This window comes from Bombina bombina, chromosome 4, assembly GCF_027579735.1.
Source record: "Bombina bombina isolate aBomBom1 chromosome 4, aBomBom1.pri, whole genome shotgun sequence".
NCBI classification, from domain to species: domain Eukaryota; kingdom Metazoa; phylum Chordata; class Amphibia; order Anura; family Bombinatoridae; genus Bombina; species Bombina bombina.
This window is the reverse complement of record NC_069502.1, coordinates 319337095-319362321: the sequence shown is the minus strand read 5'-3', so window position 1 is coordinate 319362321 and position 25227 is coordinate 319337095. Positions and strand designations below refer to the sequence as shown.

Genomic DNA, 25227 nt, shown 5'->3' with positions numbered 1-25227 from the left:
GCCTATCTGCAAGTTGTGCTTAGGCTTTAGCACTGTGCATATTGTTATAGTAAATCATACTAAGCCTATCTGCAAGTTGTGCTTAGGTTTTAGCACTGTGCATGTTGTTATAGTAAATCATACTAAGCGTATCTGCAAGGTGTGCTTAGGTTTTAGCACTGTGCATGTTGTTATAGTAAATCATACTAAGCCTATCTGCAAGTTGTGCTTAGGTTTTAGCACTGTGCATGTTGTTATAACAAATCATAAGCCTATCTGCAAATTGTGCTTAGGTTTTAGCACTGTGCACGTTGTTAGTAAATCATACTAAGCCTATCTGCAAGTTGTGCTTAGGTTTTAGCACTGTGCATGTTGTTAGTAAATCATACTAAGCCTATCTGCAAGTTGTGCTTAGGTATTAGCACTGTGCTGCTGTGCATGTTGTTATAGTAAATCGTACTAAGCCTATCTACAAGTTATGCTTAGGTTTTAGCACTGTGCATATTGTTATAGTAAATCATACTAAGCCTATCTGCAAGTTGTGCTTAGGTTTTAGCACTGTGCATGTTGTTATAGTAAATCATACTAAGCGTATCTGCAAGGTGTGCTTAGGTTTTAGCACTGTGCATGTTGTTAGTAAATCATACTAAGCTTATCTGCAAGTTGTGCTTAGGTTTTAGCACTGTGTATGTTGTTACAGTAAATCATACTAAGCTTATCTGCAAGTTGTGCTTAGGTTTTAGCACTGTGCATGTTGTTACAGTAAATCATACTAGGCTATCAGCAAGTTGTGTTTAGGTTTTAGCACTGTGCATGTTGCTAGTAAATCATACTAAGCTTATCTGCAAGTTATGCTTAGGTTTTAGCACTGTGCATGTTGTTACAGTAAATCATACTAAGCTTATCTGCAAGTTGTGTTTAGGTTTTAGAACTGTGCATGTTGCTAGTAAATCATACTAAGCTTATCTGCAAGTTGTGCTTAGGTTTTAGCACTGTGCATGTTGTTAGTAAATCATACTAAGCTATCAGCAAGTTGTGTTTAGGTTTTAGCACTGTGCATGTTGTTAGTAAATCATACTAAGCTATCAGCAAGTTGTGTTTAGGTTTTAGCACTGTGCATGTTGCTAGTAAATCATACTAAGCTTATCTGCAAGTTGTGCTTAGGTTTTAGCATTGTGCACGTTAGTAAATCATACTAAGCATATCTGCAAGATGTGCTTAGGTTTTAGCACTGTGCATGTTGTTAGTAAATCATACTAAGCGTATCTGCAAGTTGTGCTTAGGTTTTAGCACTGTGCATGTTGTTATAGTAAATCATAAGCCTATCTGCAAATTGTGCTTAGGTTTTAGCACTGTGCACGTGGTTAGTAAATCATATTAAGCCTATCTGCAAGTTGTGCTTAGGCTTTAGCACTGTGCATATTGTTATAGTAAATCATACTAAGCCTATCTGCAAGTTGTGCTTAGGTTTTAGCACTGTGCATGTTGTTATAGTAAATCATACTAAGCGTATCTGCAAGGTGTGCTTAGGTTTTAGCACTGTGCATGTTGTTATAGTAAATCATACTAAGCCTATCTGCAAGTTGTGCTTAGGTTTTAGCACTGTGCATGTTGTTATAACAAATCATAAGCCTATCTGCAAATTGTGCTTAGGTTTTAGCACTGTGCACGTTGTTAGTAAATCATACTAAGCCTATCTGCAAGTTGTGCTTAGGTTTTAGCACTGTGCATGTTGTTAGTAAATCATACTAAGCCTATCTGCAAGTTGTGCTTAGGTATTAGCACTGTGCTGCTGTGCATGTTGTTATAGTAAATCGTACTAAGCCTATCTACAAGTTATGCTTAGGTTTTAGCACTGTGCATGTTGATATAGTAAATCATAAGCTTATCTGCAAGTTGCACTTAGGTTTTAGCACTGTGCATTTTGTTATAGTAAATCATACAAGGCTTATCTGCAAGTTGCACCTAGGTTTAAGCACTGTGTATGTTGCTAGTAAATCATACTAAGCTATCAGCAAGTCGTGCTTAGGTTTTAGCACTGTACATGTTGTTAATAAAGCATACTAAGCCTATCTGCAAGTTGTGCTTAGGTTTTAGCACTTTGCATGTTGTTAGTAAATCATACTAAGCCTAGCTGCAAGTTGTGCTTAGGTTTTAGCACTGTGCATTTGGTTAGTAAATCATACTAAGCGTATCTGCAAGTTGTGCTTAGGTTTTAGCACTGTGCAAGTTGTTATAGTGAATCATACTAAGCTTATCTGCAAGTTGCGCTTATGTTTAAGCACTGTGTATGTTGGTGTAAATAATACTAAGCTATCAGCAAGTTGTGCTTAGGTTTTAGCAATGTGTATGTTGTTAGTAAATCATACTAAGCTATCAGCAAACTGTGCTTAGGTTTTAGCACTGTGCATGTTGTTAGTAAATCATACTAAGCGTATCTGCAAGTTGTGCTTAGGTTTTAGCACTGTGCTGCTGTGCATGTTGTTATAGTAAATCATACTATGCCTATCTGCAAGTTGTGCTTAGGTTTTAGCACTGTGCATGTTGATATAGTAAATCATACTAAGCTATCTGCAAGTTGTGCTTAGGTTTTAGCACTTTGCATGTTGATATAGTATTAGTAAATAATACTAAGCTATCTGCAAACTGTGCTCAGGTGTTAGCATCCAAGAATTGTATGGTTTAATGCTTCAGTAATGTTACTTAAAACAAATAGTAGTTTGATTAGTCTTTATGTAATTCAGTTCAATATAAATTAAGTTTCTAACATACTAAATTGTATTTTAATATGGGTTGAAAAACATTTTGTTTTTTGCTATGAACCCATTGGCCACCAGAAAGGACAATAACTATAACTTGCCTGTCTTTTCTATAAATTATAACCTATACAAAAATCTAATGCACTTGATGATGTAAAAAAAGTTTTATGGTGATTTCAGTAACAGGATTAGTTAAGTGCATAGATCCTAATAATGCACTGAGTAGAAAATTATGTGTATTATTTTTCTAAAGTATCTCACATACAGTAAATCTAAGTGTATAATAAATAACACCTTGCCTCTAGGGAACATTGCTAGAATATGGCTGGCTGCCACTATTCCTGCCCAGTCACCCCCAGCAGCAGCAGTTACACAACAGCTTCATGTTTCAAGACAGGAAAACTACTGGAATCATGTTCTGCAGAGGAGGGAAAGGAAGGCAATTAAATCATATCAGCATTTATTCTTCTTGGCATCTCTACTTGCCAATACTATCCATCTTCCTAAAACAGTCCATTTTCTTTGGAATGATGATTTGGCAGCTAGGGAGTTTACGTGTTCTCTGGCAATGAGCTATATACAGACAATTTATGAATGCTGTTAATGATTGAAACATGTTTTGTATGTTACAACTGTCTCATGGGTTACCCAGCATTCCTGTATTACTGCAGGTATCTAAGAGGAAACAATATGCCATACAGGCTAGCTATGCTGTTCTTAAAGTAACCCCTAGATACATTCTGCCACAGAACTATTGCCAGAGACATATTGGAGCAGGGTTAGCAAGTAAGTAAAGCCCAAACCATTCAACACTGCATAAAACTAAAAACTGTAAACTATGGTTGTATTGCATCTTTTATCTGTGAGTAAGGTTCCTTAAAGTCCTATAAATGTATTCCTTTTCTTTGTCCAGGTAATGCTAAGGTCTCTGAATACACAGTGTCATCTACTTTAATTCAGCTAATATATTCATGTTTGACGTTTGGTTTGATAAACTCCCATGTTATAAAAAATGGCAACTTGGAGCATGTATGTCTGCTGTATATGTTGCCTATTAATATTATTGTTTATTCTTTTGTAGGATCCTACTTGTAAATTTTTGAAGAGTGATGTTACTCTAAGATATAATGATGATGGTAATAGGAAGAAGGCAGAAGTGTTTCCTGGGCTTGTTTATAAGTTTCTGGTTTGCAGCTCTTCCCAACAGCAGCAAAGCCTGTCCCAAACCATGTGCATGCTATGTCTCAACAGAAGTCCACTGTACCTTCAGGTATCTTACAGTCATCCCCAGGCAGATCCAAGCAGATGTGGAACGCATTAATTTAGGGTATGTTGTATAATGGGTATATCGTATATTTGTCCAAGTAACTGTGTATTTAGTTTATAAATACAATGCATATAGCTTGACATTCTTATCTTGTTTATTAAGTATTATCATTTTTATATTTAAATTTTGTAGGTTCTTTTTCACAAGGCGTTGTTCTTTGGAAAAAGTGTTACAATGGTAATATCGTTTAATATGTATTCACAACCAAATCCAAGAGCATTTAGAGATTTACTTTGGCTAGCAAAATTATATTATAATGAATGTGGGAATTAGGAATAAAATACTGTGACATCATATGTCTATTAAAAGTCGCCTACTCTCTATTAGACTTAAGTAGAAAATATACAAATATTTATATGCAAAGTAAGGACACATTTTGTTTTACTAATGAATTCCCTTCTGATGTTTTTCTGAAAATATTTGTAAACTATCTAAAATTTTGGAGGGAATAAGTTTCTCAAATGGGGTCAGGGCTAAAAAAACTTTGGCCTAGATCCTATGAAAGCTGTTGATAAAAGCAGTAACACTGTGGCTTAGCACAACCGTAACAATAAACACAGGTCAGTCATCACACTCCGTCCTCTCAATTCTGAGAGTGAGCCTGCCCATTCACAATCCTTAAAAGATTACCCTATTAACGGAAGAATTTATGGTTTTTCTTTTAATAAAAAAACAAAAAACTTTTGAAGAACCAGTAAATGTCAAGGATAGAGAAGAAAATGATCTCAGCAAAAAATCCAGGCGACCAAGTTAAATATCACTCTTTATTTGGATAAAAAAACAACAAGAGCGGTATAAAAAAAACAAGTCGGTCTCACGCGTTTCGGCTTACAACTGTGTCGCAACCATAGACCATGTTAGAACTCCTAACACCTGTGACTTTTAAACCCAGGTGAGTAGTAACACCACTCCCTCTTAACTCTATACACTCCTCACCCAAATAGCTGATATAACTAATACCACAGACACATATAATTCTATAACAAGTGTAATCTAACCTCACCATACAAGTTATACATCAGTATATTTAGACAATATCATAGGAATTGAACTTAAAACTTAAAGTGAAGGTAAAGTTTTCACATTTGGAAGACATCAATGCATTTGTTAATATTAACAGAAGCTAATCGCTAACGTTTTTTATCTAATATTTTTCAAGTTTGCCTAATATATATATTTATAAAGCCCTACCGTTTAGATGTTAACTCCTCCCAAGCCTTATTTCCTGCTTTAATGGTCTGTGGCGTATAGAGCAGTCCCACTTGATCTCTACGTCTCAAAAGCGCGTTCATGAAACTCTGTTTACCTGCGCATGCGCTAATCGCCAGTGTCATTTATTCTGCGCATGCGCTAATCAGCTAAGCTGTTCTTTTGTGCATGTGCAAATCGGTGAAGCTGTTCTCAACTGTGCATGTGTTAATCTGTGTTGAATAGAGCCGATGACATATTATGTGATTTTCTACAGATTACCAATACGCATGCGCAAAATGGGAGCGCGCGTGGATTCAGATATGAAGAAAATAAGAATATTGCATGCGCAGATGAGCAGATGAGGCTGATGACGTGGATTGACAGCCGCCTAACGGCCATATTTTCAATTGGGTACTAGAAAAACGTGATCAACAACAAAGAAAAAAAAAGGTTGAATTAGTGTACCTGAAAAAATAGATTTATAACGGAGATGACTTTATTTACACTCTAATTTAGAAAAATTGATGAATGAAACTCATATGGATTTTGACCAAAGAATGATATACTAGATCGACATCAAGGTGCTTTAATAAACTGACAATTATTTGGATATTGTACAATCTTGATTCGCTACTTTGTTCAATATGCTAAACGAATATGTGGAAAGGTTCTTTATCTGAAAATAAAGCATTCGAATATAGGAACTACATTCTCTGTTCCAAATAATGATGTTAAGGGTGGTATCAACTGTACTACAGAATATGTGGTGTACTTGATTGAATGCTCAGAACACAAAATGCGGTATATTGGGATGACTACTCGATACGTGAGAACACGTATCAGAGAGCATCTCACATATATTGAAAATGATATCCCCTGCTCCACCCTAGCCAAGCATTTCATTGATGAACATAAACAATATGTAAGAATGTTTAAGTGGAATGCTATAGAAGTTATAAAGAGACCACAAAGAGGAGGTGACAGGCTTAATCAATTAAAAAAGCAGGAGGCCTACTGGATTTTTAAGCTTAAAACGCAGGTACCACTAGGGTATAACTCGGAGCATGACGTCATACATTTTTGGTTCTAAGTTTTGGGTTAATGGGTCAAGTTCTCTTTTCGTGTTTGTGTCAATACTGAATAAAATCTAACTTATGTGCTAAGAATTTGGATTGTAGAGCTGTAAAATGACATAAGGTTAGATAGCCATCTGAGTTGTTTAGCTTGAGTTTAATTTCAAGAAATGTTGCTCTAATGAGATTGATACATAATTTATATGAAGAGATATTAGAGCATTTGTATAACCTTTATATTTGGAACAGAGAATGTAGTTCCTATATTCAACTGCTTTATTTTCAGATAAAGAACCTTTCCACATATTCTAATAGCATATTGAACAAAGTAGCAAATGAAGATTGTACAATATCAAAATAATTGCCAGTTTATTAAGTTTTAAGTTCAATTCCTATAATAAGGTCTAGATATATTGATGTATAACTTGTATGATGAGGTTAGAGTACACCTGTTATAGAATTCTATATGTCTGTTGTATTAGTTAGATCAGCTATTTGGGTGAGGAGTGTATAGAGTTAAGCGGGAGTTGTGTTACTACTCACCTGGGTTTAAAAGTCACAGGTGTTAAAAGTTCTAACATGGTCTATGATTACGGCACAGTTGTAAGCCAAAACGCGTAAGTCCCACTTGTTTTTTTCACCACTCTTGTTGTTTTTTTTCCAAATAAAGAGTGATATTTTACCTGGATCGTTTCTCTTTTTTGCTGATATCTTCTTGCGAGTGAGGAGGAGCTTGCTATACAGATACAGGTGCAAATAAAGAGTAATATTTTACTTAGTCGCCTGGATCGTTTCTCTTTTTTGCTGATATCTTCTTGCAAGTGAGGAGGAGCTCGCTATACGGATCCAGGTGCATAGACCGTGATGACACAGGACCGAAACAGAGCTGGAGGGTTTGGTTGCAAGTTACCCCAGATCTCTGATGATTTGCAGCTGGAGAGGAGTGTTTTGCCAGCTATCCGGAAACAGTGTGTAACAGTACAGCAGCATATGCAGAGGTGGAAAGAGACGGGTGCCACACTACTACGTAAGTCCTCAGGAGAGTGTTGGATAAGGATCCAAACTCAGGTAGGAGCCATAAAGGCTGTGGGATAGAATGCTTGAGAGGCTGCCATTTGTATGTAAGTAGATGTAGGCTTTGTCCCGCACACCATACTGAAAGTTGATTAGTGTTACCGGTAGTAACCGGTCTCCGTGGGACTTTGTGTGTCTAGCCATGCTGTACGGTCCTGAGTATAAAATGGGAGTTGGTGTTTTATTGGAGTTTGCGCTGGTGCTTTTTGTTTACGGAAGAAAATGATCTGTTGACACTAGCCAGAAGAGACTGAAGAATGAACAAGTGAGGTAAGTGAAAATATGGATCAGTTAGATTTTATTTTTAGTTTAGGAATGTTCATAATTGGGGTTTTGGTTTTTGATAATGAGGTTAGGTGTTGTAAGACTTTAAATCACCTTCTTACATTCTTGCACTAACAAGAGAAAGGGCTGTATCACTATCAGTGCTCTGAGGTGTGCTAAAGATGGTGCTTGTTCAAGAAGAGATGCCAGCCATAGAGTTATCTAGAATCGGATGTGCTCTGAGGATGGCACTGGTTCCAGTTGCAGGAGTGCTAGACATGGCCCTATTTATAGTTTGTGCATTGGAAATATATACTTCTAACGAAAGTGCACCAAAAGAGATGAATGAAGCTATGAAAGGTTTCTGAAATCTTATTTGGTGCTTGGTTATCCTACCGTGAAGATCCTGGCATTCTTGAAATTTGAACTGCCCTTTTGGTGAGACCTTGGAATTATACCTGGATTACATTTTATGTCTGAACCTTTTCAGCAGATCTCAAAGCTGCCTATAGTATGATGCCATTAAATATTTGCCTTGTGAGTAATAAGGTCACTAAATTGTAAATGTTATGAGGTACCTAAATTGTAAATGTTATGAGATACCTCCTGTTAACATATTTTTTTCCACAGGGACTCAATTTTAGCAGCTTTCATAGGACAGGGACTCAATTTTAGCAGCTTTCATAGGCTCTAGTCCTCTCTTTTTATCTATGTTATCTCCCCACATATGGTAATGTGAATGTAGGACCAAGTAAAACTACTTTTTGTACTCTTCAAAAACTTGAATTCTGTGGTATGTTATTATCTTAATTATCTTTTGTAGTTTAAACTTTTCTTTCCTTCTTATGCTTTGTGATAAGACAGTGACATCTCTATTTTTTGCTTTGGTCTTGTGTTTTCTTAGCACTAATTATGAACATATGAGTGTTAGTACTCACAAATTGGATGATCCAAGCATCTCAGAGCGTAGCTGCTTGTCAGTGCAATTGTAGTTGCAGTATGTGTGAATTTATCAAATAGTGATGTAATTATACAAGGAGTTGCACAAAAAAGTTACATCTGAACAGGTACTTTATTATTTTTAAACTCCCTAATTTTCCCCTGTCAGTTAAGCATGCTACAAATTCTTCTTCTTGTCTTTATATTATCCTTTTTTTCCCTTAAAGTCACATCTCCTCCTTTCACAAGGAACACAATTCATATCTTACCCTCTTTTATCTTATCCCCTCTACAACACACATGAACTCTATTCCTTTTTCTTATCTTGTAGCCAACAATGTTCCACTGTCACTAAGCGTAGACACTCACATATTGCACATTCTCATCCTCTTTCTTTTACCATCATCCTTCTCCTTGAAGCTGGGGATGTCTCAGCTAGACCAGGTACACCCTCTGTCTCTGTTCACTACATCAAATGACACCTACACAATCTAGTCTACATAACCATCTCAATCTCATTAACTTCACTTGTGCTAATACCCCACAACTGTCTTGTGCCCTCGGAATGCATGCTCTATATGCAACAAGCTTACTTCATGACCTATTTATTTCACAATCATTTAACCTGTGAGCTCTCCCAGAAACATGACTCTCCTCCTCTAACACAACTGGGGCAGCCTCTCTGTCTTATGGTGGCCTGCCCCTCAGTCACACTACCAGGCCAGGAGACAGAAAGAAGGGGGAGTAGGCATTCATCTGTCTCCATACTGTATCTGCCACTGAATTCCTTCACCCCATCCCTTTCTTTGTCATCATTAGAAGGTCATGCTCTTCTCCCCTGTATCGCTACATGTCACTGTTATCTATCAGTCTTCAACATCACAATTTTTAGACCACTTTGAAGCCCGGCTCCCACATTTCCTCTCTTTTAACCTCATATCTTCCTTCATTTTAGATGACCTCAACATACCCACCGACAATCCTAACATGCTGGCTGCCTCTAAACTTTTATTTCTTGCCAACTCCAACTACCGTTCGCAGCATCCTCATCAGTCCTAAAAAAAACCTGCTACCTTAAAGAAACATACATAACTTATATCTCACAGACTTTCTGTTGCTAAAAATTAAGCTTCTCTTATACTACATTTCATTCCTCTCTTGCCAAGACCTTGTAACCTTGCAATACAATTCTAACCACTAATACCTGACAAAGCTACATCCACCACTATTCACTGTGAATCATGCACTTGACAACCACCCTGGTACACTAACAGACCTGAGATGTTCATGGATTACTCTTAACTAAAGTGCTACAAAGTACACTAACACCCATAAACTACCTATTAACCCCTACACCGAGGCCCCCCCCCCACATCAGAAACACTTTAATACATTTTTTAACCCCTAATCTGCCGACCGGACATCGCCGCCACTGTAATAAATATATTAACCCCTAAACTGCCACACTCCTGCCTCGCTAACACTAGTTAAATTTTATTAACCCCTAATCTGCCGTCCCTAACATCACTGACACCTATCTACATTTATTAACCCCTAATCTGTCGCCCCCAACTTCGCCGCTACTATATTAAATTTATTAACCCCTAAACCTAGGTCTAACCCTAAGTCTAACCCCCCTAACTTAAATATAATTTAAATAAAACGAAATAAAATTACTACAATTAAATAAATTAATCCTATTTAAAACTAAATACTTACCTATAAAATAAACCCTAAGCTAGCTACAATACAACTAATAGTTACATTGTAGCTAGCTTAGGGTTACTTATTTTACAGGCAGCTTTGTATTTATTTTAACTAGGTAGAATAGTTATTAAATAGTTATTAACTATTTAATAACTACCTAGATAAAATAAGTACAAATTTACTTGTAAAATAAATCCTAACCTAAGTTACAATTACACCTAACACTACAAATTCAATCCTATTGGCTGATCCAGTTTGTTTTTTTGTACTTTAGTTTATTTTATTTAATTGTATTTAATTGTAGGTAATTTAGTAAATTAATTTAATGATAGTGTAGTGTTAGGTGTAATTGTAACTTAGGTTAGGATTTATTTTACAGTTAAATTTGTACTTATTTTATCTAGGTAGTTATTAAATAGTTAATAACTATTTAATAACTTTTCTACCTAGATAAAATAAATACAAAGTTGCCTATAAAATAAATATAAACCCTAAGACCTAGATTTGGAGTTTGGCGTTAGCCGTGAAAACCAGCGTTAGAGGCTCCTAACGCTGGTTTTAGGCTACCGCCGGTATTTGGAGTCACTCAAAATAGGGTCTAACGCTCACTTTTCAGCCGCGACTTTTGCATACCGCAGATCCCCTTACGTAAATTGCGTATCCTATCTTTTCAATGGGATTTTTCTAACTCCGGTATTTAGAGTCGTGTCTGAAGTGAGCGTTAGACATCTAACGACAAAACTCCAGCCGCAGGAAAAAAGTCAGTAGTTAAGAGCTTTCTGGGCTAACGCCGGTTCATAAAGCTCTTAACTACTGTGCTCTAAAGTACACTAACACCCATAAACTACCTATGTACCCCTAAACCGAGGCTCCCCCACATCGCCGACACTCGAATAATTTTTTTAACCCCTAATCTGCCGACCGCCACCTACGTTATCCATATGTACCCCTAATCTGCTGCCCCAAACACCGCCGACCCCTGTATTATATTTATTAACCCCTAACCTGCCCCCCACAACGTCGCCTCCACCTACCTACAATAATTAACCCCTAATCTGCCGACCGCAAAGCGCCGCCACCTACGTTATCCTTATGTACCCCTAATCTGCTGCCCCTAACACCGCTGACCCCTATATTATATTTATTAACCCCTAATCTGCCCCCCTCAACGTCGCCTCCACCTGCCTACACTTATTAACCCCTAATCTGCCGACCGGACCTGAGCGCTACTATAATAAAGTTATTAACCCCTAATCCGCCTCACTAACCCTATAATAAATAGTATTAACCCCTAATCTGCCCTCCCTAACATCGCTGACACCTAACTTCAATTATTAACCCCTAATCAGCCGACCGGAGCTCACCGCTATTCTAATAAATGTATTAACCCCTAAAGCTAAGTCTAACCCTAACACTAACACCCCCCCTAAGTTAAATATAATTTAAATCTAACGAAATAAATTAACTCTTATTAAATAAATTATTCCTATTTAAAGCTAAATACTTACCTGTAAAATAAATCCTAATATAGCTACAATATAAATTATATTTATATTATAGCTATTTTAGGATTTATATTTATTTTACAGGTAACTTTGTATTTATTTTAAACAGGTACAATAGCTATTAAATAGTTAAGAACTATTTAATAGCTAAAATAGTTAAAATAATTACAAATTTACCTGTAAAAGAAATCCTAACCTAAGTTACAATTAAAACTAACACTATACTATCAATAAATTAATTAAATAAACTACCTACAATTAACCTAACACTACACTATCAATAAATTAATTAAATAAACTACCTACAATTAACCTAACACTACACTATCAATAAATTAATTAAATACAATTCCTACAAATAAATACAATTAAATAAACTTGCTAAAGTACAAAAAATAAAAAAGAACTAAGTTACAAAAAATAAAAAAATATTTACAAACATAAGAAAAATATTACAACAATTTTAAACTAATTACACCTACTCTAAGCCCCCTAATAAAATAACAAAGACCCCCAAAATAACAAAATGCCCTACCCTATTCTAAATAACTAAAGTTCAAAGCTCTTTTACCTTACCAGCCCTGAACAGGGCCCTTTGCGGGGCATGCCCCAAGAAGTTCAGCTCTTTTGCCTGTAAAAAAAAAAATACCCAAGCCCCCCAACATTACAACCCACCACCCACATACCCCTAATCTAACCCAAACCCCCCTTAAATAAACCTAACACTAAGCCCCTGAAGATCTTCCTACCTTGTCTTCACCATACCAGGTTCACCGATCCGTCCTGAAGAGCTCCTCCGATGTCCTAATCCAAGCCCAAGCGGGGGGGCTGAAGAGGTCCATGATCCGGCTGAAGTCTTCATCCAAGCGGGAGCTGAAGAGGTCCATGATCCGGATGAAGTCTTCATCCAAGCGGGAGCTGAAGAGGTCCATGATCCGGATGAAGTCTTCTATCAACGGCATCTTCAATCTTCTTTCTTCCGGATCCATCTTGCAGACCTCCGACGCGGAACATCCTGCTGGCCCGACGGACTAACGACGAATGACGGTTCCTTTAAGGGACGTCATCCAAGATGGCGTCCCTCGAATTCCGATTGGCTGATAGGATTCTATCAGCCAGCCAATCGGAATTAAGGTAGGAATATTCTGATTGGCTGATGGAATCAGCCAATCAGAATCAAGTTCAATCCGATTGGCTGATCCAATCAGCCAATCAGATTGAGCTCGCATTCTATTGGCTGATCGGAAAAGTTAGGTGTTGGCGATGTTAGGGAGGGCAGATTAGGGGTTAATACTATTTATTATAGGGTTAGTGAGGCGGATTAGGGGTTAATAACTTTATTATAGTAGCGCTCAGGTCTGCTCGGCAGATTAGGGGTTAATAAGTGTAGGCAGGTGGAGGCGACGTTGTGGGGGGCAGATTAGGGGTTAATAAATATAATATAGGGGTAGGGAACCAGATTAGGGGTACATAGGGATAATGTAAGTAGCGGTGGTTTACGGAGCGGCAGATTAGGGGTTAATAATAATATGCAGGGGTCAGCGATAGCAGGGCGGCAGATTAGGGGTTAATAAGTGTAAGGTTAGGGGTGTTTAGACTCGGGGTACATGTTAGAGTGTTAGGTGCAGACGTAGGAAGTGTTACCGCATAGCAAACAATGGGGCTGCGTTAGGAGCTGAACGCGCCTTTTTTGCAGGTGTTAGGTTTTTTTTCAGCTCAAACAGCCCCATTGTTTCCTATGGGGGAATCGTGCACGAGCACGTTTTTGAGGCTGGCCGCGTCCGTAAGCAACTCTGGTATCGAGAGTTGAAGCTGCGTTAAAAATGCTCTACGCTCCTTTTTTGGAGCCTAACGCAGCCATTCTGTGGACTCTCAATACCAGAGTTATTTTTATGGTGTGGCCAGAAAAAAGCCGGCGTTAGTTTTTCGGGTCGTTACCGACAAAACTCAAAATCTAGCCGTATGCTAGCTACAATGTAACTATTAGTTATTTTGTAGCTATTTTATGGTTTATTTTATAGGTAAGTATTTAATTTTAAATCGGATTAATTTATTTATTTAATTGTAGTAATTTAATTTCGTTGTATTTAAATTATATTTAAGTTAGGGGGGTGTTAGACTTAGGTTTAAACTTAGGTTTAGGGGTTAATAAATTTAATATAGTAGCGGCAACGTTGGAGGCAGATTAGGGGTTAATAAATATAATGTAGGTGTTGGCGATCTTAGGGGCAGCAGATTAGGGGTTCATAGGGATAATGTAGGTGACGGCGATGTCCGGAGGGGCAGATTAGGGGTTAAAAATATAATGCAGGTGTCGGCGATGTCGGGGACGGCAGATTAGGGGTTAATAAGTGTAAGATTAGGGGTGTTTAGGCTCGGGGTTCATGTTAGGGTGTTAGGTGTAGACATACATTTTCTTTCCCCATAGGAATCAATGGGGCTGCGTTAGGAGCTGAATGCTGCTTTTTTGCAGGTGTTAGGTTTTTTTTTCAGCTGATTATGCCCCATTGTTTCCTATGGGGAAATTGTGCACAAGCACGTTTTGCCAGCTCACCGCTACCGTAAGCAACGCTGGTATTGGGGTGAGATGTGGAGCTAAATTTTGCTCTATGCTCACCTTTTTGCGGCTAACGCCGGGTTTGTAAAAACCTGTAATTTCAGCGTTTTCTTAAAGGGACACTGAACACAAATTTTTTCTTTTGTAATTCAGAAAGAGCATGCAATTTTAAGCAAATTTCTAATTTACTACTATTATCAATTTTTCTTCGTTCTCTTGCTATCATTATTTGAAAAAGAAGGCATCTAAGCTTTTTTTTGGTTTCAGTACTCTGGACAGCACTTTTTTATTGGTGGATGAATTTATCCACCAATCAGCAAGGACAACCCAGGTTGTTCACCAAAAATGGGCCGGCATCTAAACTTACATTCTTGCATTTCAAATGAAGATACCAAGAGAATGAAGAAAATTTGATAATAGGAGTAAATTAGAAAGTTGCTTAAAATTTCATGCTCAATCTGAATCACGAAAGAAAAGGGAGCGTTGAAAAAAAAATGCTCGTTAGCAACGCACCCCTGTTACCACAAAACTCGTAATCTCTGTGTTATATTTTGCATATCTAATTTGCATATCTTACCGAGAATCCTCTTGTGCATTGGTAACAATTATTAGATACCATTGAATGTACTGGTACCTGGGTTATCCATTTAACTAATAAAGTTGACACTATTGTTCAAATAGAACTCAGTATAATTATATAGACACCTGGTAAATCGATTTACCCATATAAGTGGATACTTTTTACTTTATATATTCAGGCGCAATTTTTATCAAGTACTGATTGGTCTTGCATCAAACACCAGTCACCTGAGACACAGATTGCTATAGACCTTCACTGACCCTGTGACCAATAATCTGACACACACATTTTATTTTTTAAGTCAGTTGAAGAAGCAGGCATCCACTTGATAGATATTCAACCTTTGACTGTTCCTGGTGGCATCTCTATACATTCTATACCGCCGCATTGATTTATTTTGACTATAGTCGGAGCTCAAGAGCAATTTTTAATTCTATTTTTCCTATTTTTATTTGTATACCCCAATAAAAGTTATATTTTAAATGTAGTTTAGTATTTGCCTCCCCACATCCCATCACTGGATCACCTGATTTAAAGAATAAAATCTTACTATCTCTAAGCGACCTGGGAGTGCTAATCAAGTGTAAACTTTTTTTCTTCCAGTACCAGTAATCTAAAATTTACACTTAGCACCCACACTTAGCCCAATATTTGGCTACCATAATACAAGGCCATATCAGCCAATTAGATATTAAACGTGTCAGGTCTCTCAAACATTAGTAGTGCCATTGGTAATCCCCGTTCTCTGTAAATTGGTAACAATGTATGTGGAGTTTTACTGGGGAAACGCAAGTGGGGAACTTGCCTAGATGTGCTTATTTTTTTTGCAAAAATTTGTATTGATTTATATATATATATATATATATATATATGCAAAGTGTAACAGCACCACAGCACAGTCTTACTTCTTAGAGGTGAAAAATTATTTTATTGAGGTACAACAACCATAAAAAGGCGACGTTTCGGACCTACATGGTCCTTATTCATGCATAGTTAAAATACAACTGAACAAACATTTAAAAAGGGTATCAGAGCCAATCAGGGTTTAGTGCTGTGAACTAATTGGTTTAACTCATACCTGTCCAGGTATTGCAATTTGCTTTACTTAAGTGCCCCCTGGTGGCCCCAAAACACATAACATTTTAAAACAAAAGAATATCTTATAAAAACAAATACAAATCATAGTCCCTATTCAGACCATAAGGGTGTAAAGTATTCAAACGTTTAATCCACCATACTTCTTTTTGTTTTAACTTTAATTCCCTATTGCCCCCTCTTCTATGTATGGGAATATGGTCTATAATTTGAAAGCGGAGTTGGCTAACTGTGTGTCCCATTTGTGTGAAATGTGCAGAAACTGGTAATGACAAATCTTTAGATTTAATAGAGGCCTTATGTTGGCTGAACCTATCCCTGGCAGCCTGGGTGGTCTCGCCAATATAACAAAGCCCACATGGGCATTTAAGTAAATAGATTACATAATTGGTCTGGCATGTATATAATCCATTTATAGTGTATTGTTTTCTTTTATCATTTTGTGCCAGGTATTTGCCTTTAATTATAGAGTTACATTGGGCGCAGTGCAGACAGGGATAACATCCCTTATTTGGTGTAGTTAGGTAGTTAACATTAGATGGTTTGATGGTACCTATATCGGCACTAACAATATTATCCCTAAGGTTTTTAACCCTTCTGTATGAGGGCATGGGGGTAGTTTGAAAGATTCTACTTCTGGATTATATTTAGACAGTAAGTGCCAATATTTTCTTACTATTCTAAAAACATCACTACTCAGATCACTATATTCCATAGAAAAGACCAATCTGTTAGATCTACTTACTGTGCTGTTTTTAGGATGTTTTTTAGTTTGTTTTCTTTGTATTTTGTCTACCTCTTCAATACTCCTAGCTACTGTCTCTTCTGGATATCCTCTTTGGATAAATTTATTGCCCATAGATTTCAATCTTTCTGGCAATATCTCTTGGTCTTGAACTATTCTCTTTGTACGCAATAGCTGGCTCCTGGGTATAGATCTGAACACTGTTTCTGGATGGAAACTTTCATATCTTAGCAATGTATTCCTATCTGTTAGTTTGGTATAAAGATCAGTGCTCAGTTTTGTGCCTTGCTTATAGACAGTAGTATCAAGAAACTAAACTTTTTGATGAGAATATGTAAGTGTAAATCTAATGCCCACCATGGAGGCACTTAAGTAAAGCAAATTGCAATACCTGGACAGGTATGAGTTAAACCAATTAGTTCACAGCACTAAACCCTGATTGGCTCTGATACCCTTTTTAAATGTTTGTTCAGTTGTATTTTAACTATGCATGAATAAGGACCATGTAGGTCCGAAACGTCGCCTTTTTATGGTTGTTGTACCTCAATAAAAGAATTTTTCACCTCTAAGAAGTAAGACTGTGCTGTGGTGCTGTTACACTTTGCATATATGGACTGTATCTCTTGGAGTGTGGCTGATACTCCACAGTAACGAGCACACAAGCTGGAAGCCAGTATTGAAACTTATGGTGCTGGGCTCTAACTATCTATTGTTTATAAATATATATATATATATATATATATAGAGAGAGAGAGAGAGAGAGAGAGAGAGAGAGTGTTATAGATATATATTGTACCAAAAAAATCATATTCTGTATATATACAGTATATAGAAATATGTTCTTATGAATACATAGAACATATCCTGCTATGTGCAGAACATTGGAATGTGAAATATTTTCCTGTCGGGTTAGCGCACTTTAGAATATGTGATCGTGTTTGCATGCTTCTATGGGGGAATAGGTTATTGCGGGCATGATATTGTAAGTTTGGCTTTTTACTAACTTTTTACTTTCAAATCGTAATACCAGTGCAACCGGAGGTGCAAAAAAACCCTTACTTCTAGTACAATTAGTGCTCTAGTGAAAGCTCTAAATAGTAATTTGGCCCTTTATGTGTATTTTATAGCTGCAGAGTCTACTTCACTATGTTGATACATTGCTGGGCTGTCAGCTTTGAACCATGAAAACTAAACTCTGTTTATTTGCTTTATATCACATCAGGAGTATGTTAAATAAATAAAAGAACTGAAATTGTTAAAACCACTAGAATTTTGTTATTCTTTGAAAACTACAAAACCCCCTCAATACCCAATAAAATCCTTAAAATATGACTGCTAATAGGCCCCATGTGAATAAAACATTTTACGAAATGGCTGTTTTAAAACAAACATTAAATATGCAGCAATATAAAAACTAGGAGCACATAATGTTATCCAGATGTCTTAATAACTACAAAAAAAATCTATCTATATAAATGGGGACTTAATAACAACTGCCATGACTTCCAGCGACTATTTCCTTTAACTTGTATCAAGCATAATGATAATTTCTTTACACACACAGGATTCTATTCCTATCTGTACAAAGAGCTTAAACAAGAGTTAAGACGGTGTGATAAGATGATTTAAATTTTAACATTTAAATCCATTACAACGCCGAATAAAAATGGCCTATGCCTAAGCAAAAACTCAACTTATACTTTGTATTGACACATCTTAGTTAATAAAAAAAACACTTTTTATGATGCCGTGGAAGTAGCTTTTGAGCCCTTGTAACTTTAAGTAAAGAAGCAGTAATTTTAACATTGCTACTTCCTAACTTCTATTCCAATTCAAAAGCAGCAGATTAAAATATCCCCAGACTCACTGGCTTGGTTGACAGCCTTTACTCTAGCATGATTAGCTGCTCAAGAGCAGGGAGAAAGATTGCATTAAAAAGTTGTTTTGCAATCTAAACTTCTGCAAGCAGATGATGGATCTCTTCTAGTGAGACAAGGCAGACAGGTTCCCTGCCTGGGAACATCGTCAGCTTGCAGATTCCAAAATAAGGCCCTTTGGGATAGATTTATTAAAGGTCGCCATCGGACATGATTTGCTGTAGCAAATCATGTCCGCTCTACCTCTCTAAATGCTGACAGCATATGCTAAAAGGTGGTGAAGTTAAGGAGCAGCAGTCTTACAACCACTGCTTCTTAACCAGGGATAGGCAAGGTGTCCATACACGGACACTGGTGTTTGTGACTGGCCCTTGCAGTGTCCGCCACTAATTTTGCAGTGGGGAGGCAGAAGTAGGACAGATGAATGCTGGTCCTGACACCACCTTGACGCATGCAGCACCACGTTTCGTAGGGTTGGGGCCACACCCATATGACGCCGCTCAGTAGCGGGAAAGTGAGTGAGCTGCCTGCAGTGCAACCTGTGTCAACCCCCAGTGAGTCGTGACCCGTCCCAATTTATTGATCTGTGCGGCAGCATGGTGCTGATGTCTCTGTGTAGAAGACCGCTGCCTACTCTGACAAACATTACCTTACCAAGTAAGTAACCAACCATGATGATCATGCGATTAACATCAAGGTGGGTGGGTTTGGTCAGGAGTTTCAGACTCTCAATACAACCAAAAAATAAATAAAAGGTAAGAAATGTGAAAACATTTCATACCAGTATACCACAAGCAGTCTTTAAATACATTTTATTTTAAACTTGTTTGATTAGATGACTAATTTGCACTTGTGGAACTAGAACAGGGCATCCAATGTATGGCTCATTTTACAGCAAAGTGCTCCTGACTTATAGAAACATAAAATGTGTCGGCAGATAGGAACCATTCAGCCCATCTAGTCTACCCAATTATCTAAATACTTCCATTAGTTCCTGACCTTATCTTATATCTAGTATAACTTATATCTAGTATAGCCGTATGCCTATCCCATGCATTTTTAAACTCCTTTACTGTCTCTACCACTTCTGTTGGATGGCTATTCCACCATGAATCCTCTACCCTCTTGGAAAATAGAGTGTTTTTTGATGTTTTTAATTTGAATTGTACCTTGGTGTCCTTCACTAAGGTCTGTACTTTGGAAAATGTCCACCACAGCCTTGGTCCATGCCTATACTTGTTCTTAACTTCCATTTCAAGTGAGCCTGAAATGATGGGTATAGAAAGCAGCATCTGCTGCTTAATAGATCTACCCTGTTGAGACCATTGTTGCATGGTATTACTAAAATATTTTTCAACATTTTTACCTCCTGAAAACCTTGTAGCTAGGTTACAATTGAAGAACAACAATATTAGTTCTACTGTATGCTAACACCACTCAATAACAATTTCATGTTTGAGCTAATATTAAAGTAATGTATAGCATTCTAACAAGTATAGGGAGTCTAGGGCGTGCTAACATGCATGTCAGATAGCATGGGTGTGCTAAATATCTCACATAATAGACTTAAATGGGGGTTATAGTTAAAAACTCATAATACATGTGCATAATACATGTACATAATATATATACATAATACATATACATAATACATTTACATAATACATATATATAATACATGTACATAATACATATACATAATACATGTACATAATACATTTACATAATACATATACATAATACATGTACATAATACATGTACATAATACATGTACATAATACATGTATATAATACATGTACATAATACATATACATAATACATGTACATAATACATGTACATAATACATGTACATAATACATATACATAATACATTTACATAATACATGTACATAATACATATAATAAAGCAAGATAGCGTCAGCACTTCTTTATACAAAATTCCACTTTATTGAGGCTTCAGACAAAGTTAAAAACAGCGACGTTTCGAGTCAACACAGACCCTTAGTCATGCAATGGATTATGGGAAAAAATCACCTTCTTTTATAACACCTGTGTATTAATTAACTTGATTTACCTGCATACATTCAAATTACCATTTTGGATTTTTTGACCCCTAACAGGTCAGAATGGTCAGTAAATAATTTTTGTACCTAAATCACAGTTTTTCATTATATAATAAAAAGTTCCTATCTAGTGATTATAACCCAAGACTATATTTCAACACATATTATTAAAAACATTTCATACAAAATTGCAAGATTACTATACATTAATACTTATAAAAACAAATGAAGATCATAGTCTTTGTTTAGACCATTTGGACTAAGTGTTTTTAGATGCTGTATCCACCATACCTCTCTTTTCTTTAACAGTAACTCTCTGTTACCCCCTCTTCTTTGTTTTGGTATGTGGTCAATTACTTGGAATCGTAACTGGCTAACTGTATGTCCAGCATTGATAAAATGGGATGATACGGGCAGTGTCATGTCCTTACATCTAATGGAAGACTTATGGGCACTTATCCTATCTTTGATGGGGTTAATGGTCTCTCCCACATAGCCCCGCCCACATTTCTCATAAAAATAGACCCCATCACACCTGTATTTTATACAACTCCGAAAATCCACAAAAACCTAAAGGAGCCACCGGGTAGACCCATAGTGGCAAGTACGGAATCAGTTTTTGCTAATATAGCAATTTTTCTAGATAAAATTTTGAATCCAATAGCGGCAGGCCAGCAATCTTTTCTAAAAGACACAGGGGACTTTCTAACTAGAATAGATGAAGTAAGAGTGAGTGAAAATGATATATTATTCACACTAGATATAGTGAGTCTATATACTTCAATCCCACATGAATCAGGAGTACAATCTGTATTGGATCTTATCAAAAAAGATATACTAATGCTCAATGTGACTTCATAGAAGATATGCTGAATATAATATTACATCTTAACTATTTTTTGTTCCAAGACACATATAATATACAAAGGAATGGAACCGCCATGGGCTCCAATGTGGCCCCCTCATACGCCAACATATTCGTAAGTCAATTTGAAAACAGATATGTTTATCCTAGCAATAAATATCAAAGCCACTGCAAGATATGGCTACGTTATATAGATGATATATTTGGCATATGGGGGGACACATTGGAGACCCTTGAGAACTTTGTGGAGGAATTAAACAATTGTACAACAAGTCTGCAATTTACTATTAGTTACTCACGAGCGAAAGTAAGTTATCTTGACACCTTGGTATATAAAAAAGATGACCATTTAGTAACAGACCTATACTGCAAACCAACAGACCGTAATACATTACTTCACTTTGACAGCTACCATCCAGATAGGGTATTTAACGCTATCCCTAAGAGCCAGTTCCTTAGAACGATGCACAATGTAAAAGAGAAAGATCTGCAAGAAGTAAGATTGAAGTAAATGGGAAAAAAAATTACTGATAGAGGTTACCCTCAAGCTGTCATAACCACTAATGAACAAACAGTTAAATTGAAAACTAGAGAAACCCATGACCTAATATCAAATAAGAGTAAAAATAAAAATCAGATTGATAAAAAACAACTTATCTTTTCTTCAGTATATAATCAATTCAGCAATGACATCACAAGAATTGTTAAAAAACATTGGTATATACTAAATAAAACGAATCCACATATTGAGGAATTTAGTAAACCACCAATTAATTCCTTTAAGAGGGTCAAAAATATTAGAGACCTAGTGGTAAAATCAGATGTGGGCACTAGTAAGAAAGATACTATAAATTACCTTACAACAGCTAATAAAGGATCATACCCCTGTCTCAACTGTGCCCAATGTAATTCCATGATCAAGGGGAAATACATAGCACAGATAAATGACAATAAAAAACGTGAAATTAAAGGCTTATATACATGCAACACTGACCATGTGGTGTATATCCTTAAGTGTCCATGTGGGCGGGGCTATGTGGGAGAGACCATTAACCCCATCAAAGATAGGATAAGTGCCCATAAGTCTTCCATTAGATGTAAGGACATGACACTGCCCGTATCATCCCATTTTATCAATGCTGGACATACAGTTAGCCAGTTACGATTCCAAATAATTGACCACATACCAAAACAAAGAAGAGGGGGTAACAGAGAGTTACTGTTAAAGAAAAGAGAGGTATGGTGGATACAGCATCTAAAAACACTTAGTCCGAATGGTCTAAACAAAGACTATGATCTTCATTTGTTTTTATAAGTATTAATGTATAGTAATCTTGCAATTTTGTATGAAATGTTTTTAATAATATGTGTTGAAATATAGTCTTGGGTTATAATCACTAGATAGGAACTTTTTATTATATAATGAAAAACTGTGATTTAGGTACAAAGATTATTTACTGACCATTCTGACCTGTTAGGGGTCAAAAAATCCAAAATGGTAATTTGAATGTATGCAGGTAAATCAAGTTAATTAATACACAGGTGTTATAAAAGAAGGTGATTTTTTCCCATAATCCATTGCATGACTAAGGGTCTGTGTTGACTCGAAACGTCGCTGTTTTTAACTTTGTCTGAAGCCTCAATAAAGTGGAATTTTGTATGAAGAAGTGCTGACGCTATCTTGCTTTATTATATCCATATATGTGGGCTGGCAGACCCCACTCAGCGGTCGTGCACTGCTATAATCCTGGAAAAAGGTTGCTGAAAAAATGCTGAAAAAATAGCATTAAGAAAGGTGCTGGACTTACCTGTTAAAGTTGTGTACATAATACATATGCATAATACATGTACACAGATATGCATGTACACCTTTAAACCCTTCCCAGTACTAAACCTTGTCATATACCATATCGCTTTAAATCACTGTTAAAACATTTATTGCAATAATAAAGCTTTATATCCATTTAATATGTAAGAATATGAGTGAAATACTTTATTTGAATATATTAAACATGTTTTATTATGAATATACAAAGACACACTATTGCAAAAACTGTGTATTTGAGCCATAAGACATGTAATCACTTTCAGCTGTGTGCAACCAGAACAGACTGTTATTTTTCCTTTTCAAATCGGTTTATAGTCTTGTATGTATTGTTGCCACAACCTGGTAATCTACAGGAATCAAATTGTTGCAAAGTTCTTACTAGTGACACTCTAATATCCGGGTACATATAGAGTGTTAGTGTTAACTGTGTATATATTCAGCTGAGTGAGTTTTTACACATACATTATTGGGTATTATATTTCTCCTTTGTAGGTAAATATACGTTCAAGTAACCTCCAAAACTTTCAGTATTCCAGTATATTATATTGTATCACAGGTAAATAACATGAGAATATATTGGTGGTCTCGAACTGACTTAGTGCAATGGTAACATCAACCCAGGTTACTCACGGTTATCCGTCCCCACTATGCGGGATGTTAGAAAGTGTTCAGGCACTCCTCCTTCTCACCAGACAGCCGTTATCCAGTACAGAACTAGTAGCTTAAAAAATCTCCGCGGTGTATCTCACACACCAAAAAAGAATCCAAACTGAATACAGGTGGCAATAGGTCTCAGACGCTTAATAGGAGAGAAGTGTATTGGATTTATACCTTGAAGACAGGGAGTCCTTTGGGCATAAATGAAAACTCAGATGTAAAACTTTATATAGGTAACTGAGATGTAATCGATAGTTAATAGTATTCCAATTTTTCTCCTTAGGAGGATAAATATGTAAATAAAACTATCAATAAACAAAGGTGATAAGTTATCCCAAATACTATTATTACTAGAGGTTACCTTTGGTATTGTAAAAAAAACTACCATTATGTTGTGCTGAGTCCTGAGTACATGTTTATACCTATATTTGAAATATGCCCTTAAATATGTGACCTCTATAATAGCTCAGTGGTATACGAAATGTTAGTGCAGCAAAAGTATTTGTTTATACAGCATTAGCTGCTTTTCCCAACTTATGTGTTAATTTTTCTAACTATATCTTTAGATACAATGTACTCGTAACATACAAATTCAAGATTGTTATTTTATATATTGTAATGTGATACTGATGCACCAGATTGAATGGCGTATAGGTTATAAACATGCCGCTAAATATATAAGCGGTAGTATACCTTTAAATCTTTGGGAATGAGTGGTGAGCCTAATAAAAGGTGCAATCAGACAGCTGTGAGTATCCCTGACGAAGTGCTGTTTAGCAGCAGGAAACGCGTTGGATGTAGCAGATGTGTGTGGAGTGGTGGAACCTTTGTTTTTTCGATGTGACAATAAATACACAGTGTTGATTTAGCTCGGTCTAAGAATGCTTATTTCTTCGCAATTGTGGTAATATTATTATGAATATATTCAAGACATAAGACTTTACTACATTTTACTTTACTGCTCTAAAAGCGCTACATTTTCCAGCACTATATTATAACTTACCACTTGTAATATGAGCATTAATGTCGCAACCTGCACTATTCTTATCACAGGGTCGCACACTAAGGAAAAAGCCCCCTGCACTATCCTTTTTGCTGCACTTGTAATCTAGCCCTATGTTATCTGTTTATAGGTTTAT

General features: G+C 36.5%; 1 protein-coding gene across 2 annotated transcripts in view; it reads left to right on the top strand.

Moving 5' to 3' along the window:
• Positions 1-25227, top strand: part of IGSF10 (immunoglobulin superfamily member 10) — a 252301-nt gene that overhangs the window by 195645 nt on the left and 31429 nt on the right. The window contains exons 1-2 of one of the 2 annotated variants that reach the window (XM_053710043.1): positions 3420-3524; positions 3820-4065. In XM_053710043.1, coding sequence (XP_053566018.1) covers positions 3866-4065 — 200 coding nt within the window. In that variant the 5' untranslated portion in view covers positions 3420-3524; positions 3820-3865. Of the gene's footprint in view, positions 1-3419; positions 3525-3819; positions 4066-25227 lie in introns of those variants that run through there. The other variant, XM_053710042.1, reaches the window with a different exon arrangement.